This window comes from Rhinopithecus bieti, unplaced genomic scaffold, assembly GCF_001698545.2.
Source record: "Rhinopithecus bieti isolate Rb0 unplaced genomic scaffold, ASM169854v2 scaffold_25273, whole genome shotgun sequence".
Lineage (NCBI taxonomy): Eukaryota > Metazoa > Chordata > Mammalia > Primates > Cercopithecidae > Rhinopithecus > Rhinopithecus bieti.
The window spans coordinates 13,119-24,146 of NW_016811369.1; the positions used below are offsets into that span (position 1 = coordinate 13,119).

Sequence of the window (11,028 nt, forward strand, 5' to 3'; positions counted from 1 at the left end):
GATAAAACCGATCAAGAGCACCCCATAATAAAAGGTTTCACAGAGATCTATCACTGACAGTGTTTTTCTTTCATTCTCATCACTGTGAGATGTTTGCTAAATAAATACAGTGTGATCTTAATTTTTCAGCTTTTTGAAAAGGCTTTATTGAAATATAATTCACACACCATTTAAAGTGTGTAATTTAATGGCTTTTAGTATATTCACAGAGTTGTGCAGTCATAACTTTTAAAAGATTGTAGTATTTATTAATTTTCTTAAACTCATTATTTATGGTTTCATAATTGGGAGTTTTCTTAGAATTTTACTGTCAAGACTGGAATGAGTTACTTTTTTAAAATATTACTAGCTTGAATCAAGATATGGCAACTATGAAGGAAAACATCAGTAGCCCTGATAACCCAAGTGGAAATGGCAAACAGGATCGGATCAAACAGAGAAGAGCTTCCTGTCCCCGACCAGAGAAGGGGACTAAATTTCAGCTCACCGTCCTTCAGGTCAGTTTGTAAATATGGTTTGGTTAAGAGTACATATAGAGGTCTGGAGGGTCAGAGAGGGGCAGTGCTACAGAAGTGAGTTGTAGAATATTGTGAAACCCTCTCTAAACTAACCTTTTCTCCATTAAAGACTTTCCAATACGAGTATTATGTGTTCATTGTTAAACTTAGGAAATATAAGAAAGAAAATAAAATCCACTTGTAACCACCATTCAGAGATAGCTCCTATTAATGTTTTAGTTTGCTTTTCTCTCTTTTTCCTGTATGTACATGTAGTGTTTTACATTATTAAGGTTGTAATAGTACTAGTAATAGCAGCAAAAATCTATTGAGTTCTTTTGTGGTAGGCACCCTAATGTTATCCATGCATTTTATCATTTAATCCTTCAGCAACCCTGTATGATATAGGTCGTAGTGTATACTTATCTTTACAAATGAAGATACTAAAGATCAGAGGAGTGGGCTGGGCACAGTGGCTCACGCCTGTAATCCCAGCACTTTGGGAGGCCGAGGCCGGTGGATCATCTGAGGCCAGGAATTTGAGACCAGCCTGACCAATATGATAAAATCCCATCTCTATTAAAAATACAAAAATTAGCTGGGCATGGTGGTGCATGCCTGTAATCCCAGCTACTCGGGAGGCTGAGACAGGAGGTTGCGGTGAACCGAGATTGCGCCATTGCACTCCAGCCTGGACAACAAGAACAAAACTCCATCTGAAAAAAAAACAAAAAAATCAGAGGAGCAAAGTAATTTGCCTAAGATCACTCAACTAGCAAGTGATAATGTCAGATCTGAACCTAAATCAGACTTTGAAGCCCATATCTCTAACCAACATGATGTATATTTCAGTTGACTGCTTCAACCTATATATAATTTTATATCCTGTATTTTTAAAAACCTAGTATATCATGTATGCTTTTCTGTATCATTAATTTTTCGATAACATGACATTTTAAATGGCTACATTAGCTGCTTATACAGAGAAATAACTTAATCATTCCCTATGTTCTTGGTTTATGTTCTTTCTTTCCTTCTTTTTCCCAGTCTGTCCTTTTCCTAACTTGCTGTCTTTTACTCTTTTTGGCTGTCTGTATATCTTTGCAACAAAATCCTTGAACATAAATCTTTGTATCTATCCCTGATTATTTCCTTATTAGATCCATAGGAGTCGGATTCATGGGTCAGAATATGAAGATTTTTAAAATTTCTAGATATGTGTTGCTAGATTGCTGTCCATAAAGATTGATCCAGTTTACATTTCCATTCGCAATGCCTCTTCTTTTGCTTAGTCAATTTATAGATTAAGAGAATTTTGGAAATTAATTATTAAATTTAAATCTTTGCATTGCAGATAGCTCTAGTGACTATTATAACTTTTTTTTGCTTTCTTATAAAAGTTGTATTGTTTTCTTTACCACAGGATCACATTTATAACTTATTTTTTACTGAGTAACAGTTGAACCTGTTAGATTAGTCATAGAATGGCTGTTTAGATGGTATTCCACCAAGTGAAAACATAGTCTTTTTACATTCTGAACTATTTAAGCCATTTTCCAAATATATTGTATGTGAACTAGTGTAGATGTTCCCTGCACAATTTGCAAAGAAAAGACAGTGACTGACTCTTAAACCAGTGAAATGTTTGTACTCAGGTATCAACCTCTGGAGATAACATGGTAGAGTGTCAGCTGGAGACACACAACAACAAGATGGTCACCTTCAAGTTTGATGTTGATGGTGATGCGCCAGAGGATATTGCAGACTATATGGTAAGTACAGTAAGACCAAATTATCTTCCCTTCAGCATGCTGTCTTTTTTCCCCTATAATTCTGTCTCCATTTATTTTGAGCCATCATTTTTTAAAGAGTACGATTAGTTTTAAAAGTTTGTACATATACAATCATGTCATCTGCAAACAGGGACAATAGTTCAACCATTATGGAAAACAGTATGGCAATTCCTCAAGGATTAGAACTAGATGTACCATATGACCCAGCCATCCCACTACTGGGTATATACCCAAAGGATTATAAATTATTCTACTACAAAGACACATGCACACGTATGTTTATTGCGGCACTATTCACAATAGCAAAGACTTGGAATCAACCCAAATGTCCATCTGTGACAGACTGGATTAAGAAAATGTGGCACATATACACCATGGAATACTATGCAGCCATAAAAAAGGATGAGTTTGCGTCCTTTGTAGGGACATGGATGCAGCTGGAAACCATCATTCTTAGCAAACTATCACAAGAANCTATGTGTGTTATAAGCCAAATATTACTACAAAAAGATAAAAAAGTTAAGAAAAATTAAGTTTATGAAGTAAAAAAGTTACAGTAAGCTAAGGTTAATTTATTATTAAAGAAATACTTTTTTATAAATTTAGTGTAGCCTAGGTGTTCAGCGTTTATATAAAGTCTACAGTAGTGCACAGTAATGTACTATACCTTCACATTCCCTCACCACTCACTGACGGCCCCCGACCCAAGAACAACTTTCCAGTCCTGCAGGTTCCATTCCAGGTAAGTGCCCTATAGAGAGGCACCATTGTTAACCTTTATACCATAGATTTACTGTACTTTTTCTATGTTTAGATATGTTTATTTTTTTTCTGACACCATGGTTCTAAAGGTGTTTTGTTTTGTATTTGACACAGAGTCTCACTGTGTCACCCAGGCTGGAGTGCAGAGGCCCGATCTCAGCTCACTGCAACCTCCACCTCCCAGGTTCAAGTGATTCTTGTGCCTCAGCCTCCTGAGTAGCTGGGATTACAGGCGAGTGTCACCACACCCAGCTGGAGTTTCACCATTTTGGCCAGGCTGGTCTCGAACTCCTGGCCTCAAGTGATCTGCCTGCCTCAGCCTCCCAAAGTGCTGGGATTACAGACATGAGCCACTGCATTTAGATATGTTTAGACACACAAATATTTATCATTTTGTTACAGTGTTCTATAGTGTTCAGTATAGTTACATGCTGTACAGGTATGTAGCCTAGGATCAGTAGTCTATACCATACAGCCTTGATGTGTAGTAGGCTATATCACCTAGGTTTGTGTAAGTGCCCTTATGATGTCTGCATAATGATGAAATCACCTAATAATGCATTTCTCAGAACATATCCCCATCATTAAGTGATATATGATTGTACTTCCTTTTTTACTTTTTTATGTGGTTCCTCTTGAGATTGATATGCATTTAAAAGTAATTCAAGTCCACTTTTAAATAACACTATGCCACTCCCCGGGTAGCACAAGTACTTTACAATAACAAAATATTTCTAATTCCTCCTTGTATGTCTTATAATATTGCTGTCATTCATTTCATTTATACATGAACTATGACCACTGAATACATTTTAGCTATTATTTTAAACTAACTTATCTGTTAGATCAACTGAGGTTTTATTTTACCTGCATTTATTCCTTCACTTATAATCCTCTTTTCTTTATGTACATCTCCATTTCTGACCTATATTGTTTTCCTTCCTTTTGAATAATTTCTTTTAACATTTCTTGCAAGGTAGCCTTAGCACTGACAAACTGTCTCAGTTTTTGTCTGGGCTAGTGTTTTATTTTTCTGTCACCTTTGAAGGATATTTTTGCTAGATATAGGATTCTAAGTTGGTGAGTTTTTTACTTCAATACTTTACTTTTATTTTTTATTTTATTTATTTATTTTTTGAGATGCAGTCTCGTTCTGTTGCCCAGGCGTGCAGTGGTGCGATCTCGGCTCACAGCAACCTCCGCCTCCTGGGCTCAAGCGATTCTCCTGCCTCAGTCTCCCGAGTAGCTGGGATTACAGGCGCGTGCTACCATGCCCGGCGAATTTTTTGTATTTTTAGTAGAGATGGGGTTTCACAGTGTTAGCCGGGTTGGCCTCCCCTTGTAATTCTAATGTGTTAGCCACTGATCTAACATCTTGCATGTTATTGTTTCATTTAGTTTTAATATTTTCTTTGAATTTTAGGCTTAAGTTAGTATTTCTTCCCCCTTTATTTTATTTATTTTGTATTATTTTCTAGGTTACTTTTGCATCTTCCCCTTTTTTGATGGGGATAAGACTAGAATGGCAGGAAGAGTTCATATAATGCTTTTTGTTTCTGCCAGCTTTCTTTGTGTATGCGTTTCTAGCCAAGCAGAATTAAACATTTTAAAAGTCAATTATTTCATCAGTTCTGTTCTTGTTTAACGTAGTATTTTCTGAACTGTCTCTTCTTTCGTTCTTTTCAGGAATGTTTAACCTAATTAGTGGTCTTCTGAGCTTTTTTTTTTTTTTGGAGACAGAGTCTCCCTCTGTTGCCCTGGCTGGAGTGCAATGGCATGATATTGGCTCACTGCAACCTCTGCCTCCTGGGATCAAGCGATTCTCCTGTCTCAGCCTCCCAAGTAGCTGGGATTACAGGCGCATGCCACCACACCCGGCTAATTTTTGTATTTTTAACAGAGACGGGATTTTACCATGTTGACCAGGCTGGTCTCGAACTCCTGACCTCAGGTGATCCACCCGCCTCAGCCTCCCAAAGTGCTGGGATTACAGGCATGAGCCACCGTGCCTGGCTAATTTTGTATTTTAGTAGAGACAGGGTTTCTCCATGTTGGTCAGGCTGGTCTTGAACTCCCGACCTCACGTGATCTGCCCGCTTCGGTCTCCCAAAGTGCTGCAATTACAGGCATTAGCCACCGTGCCTGGCCCAATTTTCTTTCTTTACGTGGTAGTCACTATTTATATAATATTATAACTTTGAATAAACTACATTCACTCTCATGAATAGACTTACTTTTACTTTTGGGCAGGTTGAAGATAACTTTGTGCTAGAAAGTGAGAAAGAAAAGTTTGTAGAAGAATTGAGAGCTATTGTAGGTCAAGCCCAGGAGATCCTTCATGTCCACTCTGCCACAGAAAGAGCCATTGGAGTTGATTCTATTACTGTGGACTCCAACAGTAGCCAGGTGAGAACAATTGTTTAGCAAACAGATCTTCTCAGATATGAATCAGGAACATTTTAATTTATCTATTCATTTTTAATTCAGACAGGGTCATCTGAACAAGTACAGATAAATTCTACATCTACTCAAACCAGCAGTAAGTATATTTAGTAAAATTTACCATTTGGTTTTTGAAGCAAGACATTTGAAAACTTTTAACACACCTTCATTAGGAAAGATGTTAGCCAATAAATTAATCTGGTAACTTATTATTAGTGTAGGTTTTCTCACACTTTGAAAGGCCCAGAGGTAATAATCCATCCCCTGACTTTTCCTCAAGTGTTGGTTCTTTATCTGATTGATTTATTTTTGAGTTGTTGGGTGGTAATGTTACCAGAAAAGCAGTCACAGTACTGATGACCTTAAATGGCATAACTGTTTGCAACTTAACTAGTAAGTTATTTTTTTCTGATTTGAGATGGATAGAAACTTTTTAACAAAAGTCATCATTTTCTAAGTTTGCCTCATGTTTCAATAGTCATTCATATCTTGATTTTGTTCTACTAATGATGAATGATATGCTTCTACTTGCTCTGGTCACTGATAACTTTTAGTAAATCAGATGCCAGATAAACCTCCAGAAATGAAAACTAGGGTCTTCTGTTTTCTTTTCTGATGACTTTATCTTTCCATTCTTCTCAGTTCTGGTCATGGGTATATTAAAGAGTGTCTGGGAGGGGGATAAGAGCCATAGACAAATGAGCACCCCTGAAGAAATTATAGGAACATAAAGAAGCAAAAGGTGGTGTGGGAGTAATAGAAGTAGATACCATTATCCTGAAATTTAGTTTGACTGTGTTATGATGCAGAGTCCTCCTATATCTTATTTTTCTGGTTAGCCAAGATCTGAGTAGGTTTCTGACTAACAAAGTTGGGTAAAATTTAAAAGAGAATTACTTATTTGAGTACGTTTACAAAGTAGCAGTTAAGATGTAGGGGTTTATTTTACTTTATTTTTTAAAATGTCATACAGTAAAACTGACTCCCTTTTCTTTTGGTGTACACTTCTGTAAATTTTAATACATATATAGATTTATGCAAGCACTATCATAATTAGGATACAGAATAGGAGATATAGGTTTTAATGGGAAAAGTGCTGTCAGTTTTTTCAAAGAGTACCCTGTTTCTAATTGCTATTGATGCAATATTTGGTTCAGTAGAATCTAAAATCCTTCTCTAAAGATATTGTGTGCTTAGTACTTTAGACTTTTGTCAGTATTGAGAGGGCTGGTCTTATCAATTACGTATATTCTAGTACTATTAGAAATGGAGATACAAGACAAATTGTTTATTTAACCTGGCTTCTTCAGTCAATAAGGTAAATAAATTGAAAATCGCTTAGCATATTTTTTTTTGCTAATTATTTCTGCAGATGAATCTGCTCCTCAGTCATCCCCGGTTGGTCGGTGGCGATTCTGTATCAATCAGACGATAAGAAACCGTGAGACTCAGTCTCCTCCTTCTCTTCAGCATTCCATGTCTTCGGTTCCTGGCCTACATCCACTTCCTAGTAAGCTTTTCTTCTCTGCCAGCTTTGTCCAGACTCAAAGGATGGGATGCAAAATACATATGATATCTTTAACTGGTTTCCATGGGAATTTTATGCTTATGAGAATTTTCATAAGCTTTTTTGAAGACATTAATATTAGGATACAACTTAAGCCATTTCCTATTTAATATTTATGAAAAAGAAGGAAAATATTATTTTCCTTGCCAGGTTGAATTCTGTGTGTTTTGAGTCTTATTTACAAGAGTACTTTCACACAGGTTCTCATTTGCCCCTTTCTCCTCCTGTTCCTTTTGACTTAGGGCACTAGTCTATTCTTTGTACTTATCAGTACGTGCTTAGCCATTCTTTATTATTGTTCCAGGTCCAAAAAACACAAGTAATAAGGAGATACCACGGGACACACTGCTCACTATAGAAAATAATCCATGCCACCGTGTACTTTTCACCTCCAAATCAGAACACAAGGATGTGGTTGATGGTAAGATTTCTGAATGTGCTAGTGTAGAAACCAAGCAGCCAGCTATACTTTATCAAGTGGAAGATAACAGGCAGATAATGGCACCAGTTACTAATAGTTCCAGTTACTCTACTACTTCAGTTCATGCAGTTCGAGCTGAATGTGAGGGACTCACCAAACAAGCAAGCATATTCATACCTGTGTATCCATGTCACCAAACTGCCAGTCAGGCTGATGCACTTATGTCCCATCCTGGCGAATCAACTCAGACTGCTGGTAACTCTCTTACAACTCTGGCATTTGATCAGAAGCCTCAAACCTTATCAGTACAGCAGCCAGCTATGGATGCAGAGTTTATTTCCCAAGAAGGAGAAACTACAGTGAACACTGAAGCAAGTTCTCCAAAGACAGTCATTCCCACTCAGACCCCTGGCCTTGAACCAACTACCCTTCAACCCACTACTGTCCTGGAATCGGATGGAGAAAGACCTCCAAAACTGGAGTTTGCAGACAACCGAATTAAAACTCTGGATGAAAAATTAAGAAACTTGCTCTATCAGGAGCACAGCATCTCTAGCATCTATCCCGAGAGTCAGAAGGATACACAAAGCATGGACTCTCCATTTTCTTCCTCTGCTGAAGATACCCTCTCCTGTCCAGTGACAGAAGTCATAGCCATCAGTCACTGTGGAATTCAAGATAGCCCTGTACAATCCCCTAATTTCCAACAGACAGGCTCTAAGCTTCTGTCCAATGTGGCTGCAAGTCAGCCTGCTAATATATCAGTGTTCAAAAGGGACTTGAATGTGATAACTTCTGTACCCAGCGAATTGTGTTTACATGTAAGTATCGTTCTTTCTAACCAATTCCTTACTCGTTGCTTATTGTTTTAAAGAAATGCCTTCTCTTCTAACATTCTGTCCTTTGAAATGAAATGGTCTATGTCACAAGATTCTGAGAAGGCCATGACTTAGGCTGCAATGTTCAGAACCTCTCAGTAGAGATGACAAACTATCTTTGGTAAGAGAGCCCTCTGGTGAATTAGCTAAGAACCTGCAAGCAGTGTCTATATTTGTATTAATGACAGAATGAAAACTGACTCATGGATTGTTTTAGTGGGTAGGAAGAACTTTTAGATTTTCATTTAAAATGCCAGTTATCAGTTTCCTTTTTAAAAAAAAAAAAAGTTACGGTTTTTAATTTAATCATGTTTGGGGGGATTTAATTTGACAAAAAAAGAAAAGAAAGTAAAATCATCATTAATACCATGACTTTTTTTTTTTTAAGCCCTAGACGGAGTCTTGCTCTGTCTCCTAGGCTGGAGTGCAGTGGCATGATCTCGGTCTGCCTCCTGGGTTCAAGCGATTCTCCTGCCTCAGCCTCCTGAGTAGCTGGGATTACAGACATGTGCCACCATACCTGGCTAATTGTATTAGTAGAGACGGGGTTTCACCATGTTGGCCAGGCGGGTCTCAAACTCTTGACCTTGTGATCCACCTGCCTTGGCCTCCAAAGTGCTGGGATTACAGGCGTGAGACACTGTGCCTGACCTGACTTATTTTTTGAGTTATATGATGTGGGAACTTTAATTTTCCTTTTCTGCCCCTTCAAATCACAGAAGTAACCACTAATAATTCGGTGCTTATCCTTCTTGACTTTTCTTAAGCTTATACAGATCTATTTACATACATATAACATTTTATTCATAAAAATACTGTGCTGTATACATACTGGTCTGCAACTTAATTTTTTCATTTTACAGTAGATCATGGACATCTTTCTAAATCTTTATCACTATCTTTTTGTCATTTTTGTTATTATATAAGTAATAATATATACTTGTACATAGTATATATGTACTATGTACAAGTAAAATCCACCCCATCCCCAAACCTATAGACACAGCTGTTAACAAATCTTTTCAGACATGATTTTAATTAATATACAAATATTTATAAAGACATGCTTTTTATATATGATATATTGTATCTTTATATAGATACATAGATACATGTTAATATTTATATACATATATTTATTTACATATATGCTATTCTGCATTTTTTTCATTTATGGGTATCCATGTCAGTGCACATAGTTCCATCTTACTCAACTTTTTGAAACAACTGCATAATATTCCACTGATATAATTTAAATATCTTTTAAATTTTTAAATTATTTTAAATAATAAATAAATATCACATAATGTGATGTGAATCTTAAGAAATGAACTGTTATTTCTGTCATTTAAACTTTGTTGCTTGAAGGAGACTCTCCCAAGTGTCAAGGTCAAATGGATTCTTTTATTTGTTTCAAGTGTCTGTTGCTATATCTGGATCATACTTAGCTGCCACTGTTTCTGGTGTCGTGGAATTCTTTTTTCCCCTAAAATACTTCTATGAGTAATATTTTCAAATATATTGCATGGGGATCCTATTTGGTATTCTTTTGCCTGTCTAAAAATGTCTTTATATTGCTTCACACTTGATTGACTAAATACAGATGGTAGGATCAGAATTTTTTCTTCTCAATTGAGAATACATTGTTTTATTGTCTTTTATTAGCCTTGCTGATGAGAGTGATTTCAGTTGTTTATCATTCATTTGTAGGTAACCTGTTTTTACTCTAGACCACTGCAATGCTCTAGTACTTTTTACAATGTGGAAATGTTCTGTATCTGCACTATCCAATACAGTAACCACTAACCAGATATGACTATTGAGCACTTGAAATGTGGCTAGTGCAACTGAGGGCCTGAATTTTTAATTTAATTTAATTTAATTAATTTAAATTTAGACAGCCACGTGTGATTAGTGGCTGCTGTATTCAGTTACTACAGGTCTAGTTGCTTTTAGGAAACTATCTTAGAGTTCTGATTATCAGACTCTATCTTGGTATATTGCTTTTCCATTCATTTTGTATATCACTTTTGTGGATGTTTCGAATTTGAAGATTTGTGTCTTTTTTCAGCTCCAGTAACTTTATTTTCATTTCTTGTTTTTCTTCCCCTTCATTGTCTTGCTTATTTCCATTTGGAAATCGTAGGAGATATATGGCCTCTTGGATTATTCCCCATGTTTCTTAACAGCTTGCTCTCACTTTTAATTTCATTTTTTAAAACCTTATGTTCTCAGATATGTCTTCAGTTTTTTTTTTCTTTTTAAATTTCAGATCACTCTCTTGGTATTCAGCTGTATCCAGTTAATTTTTCATTTGGCAGTCATGAATTGGATTTTTTAAATCTTTCTTATTCTTGGCTCCATTTTCATAGCAACCTATTTTTGCATGTATTTTTCTTCCAAGCTTTTTTCTCAGAAAACTGACAAAATATTAACTCTAAAATATATAAAGAATGCTTACAAATCATTGAGAAAAGATCAGACAACTCAGTGGAAGAATAGCCAAAGCATGTGAACGTGCATTTCACAGAAGTGGAAATATAAATGCCTGCTAAACATGTGAAAAGATTTTCAACTTTCTTAGTAATGAGAGAAAGGCAAAACTTTACAGAAAAATAGTTTTTGCTAATTAGACTAGCAAATATTAAAGAAATTGATGGCCAGGCGC

General features: G+C 36.2%; 1 protein-coding gene across 1 annotated transcript in view; it reads left to right on the forward strand.

The window, feature by feature from the left end:
* Window positions 1-8,303, forward strand: part of LOC108543338 (serine/threonine-protein kinase WNK3-like) — a gene marked incomplete at its 3' end in the record, with an annotated part of 12,453 nt that extends 4,150 nt beyond the window's left edge. The window contains exons 3-8 of the mRNA XM_017893771.1: window positions 350-497; window positions 2,153-2,269; window positions 5,303-5,458; window positions 5,540-5,591; window positions 6,867-7,004; window positions 7,366-8,303. Of these exons, the coding sequence (XP_017749260.1) occupies window positions 350-497; window positions 2,153-2,269; window positions 5,303-5,458; window positions 5,540-5,591; window positions 6,867-7,004; window positions 7,366-8,303 (1,549 nt within the window). The remainder of the gene's footprint in view (window positions 1-349; window positions 498-2,152; window positions 2,270-5,302; window positions 5,459-5,539; window positions 5,592-6,866; window positions 7,005-7,365) is intronic.
* Between the last annotated feature and the right edge of the window lie 2,725 nt (window positions 8,304-11,028).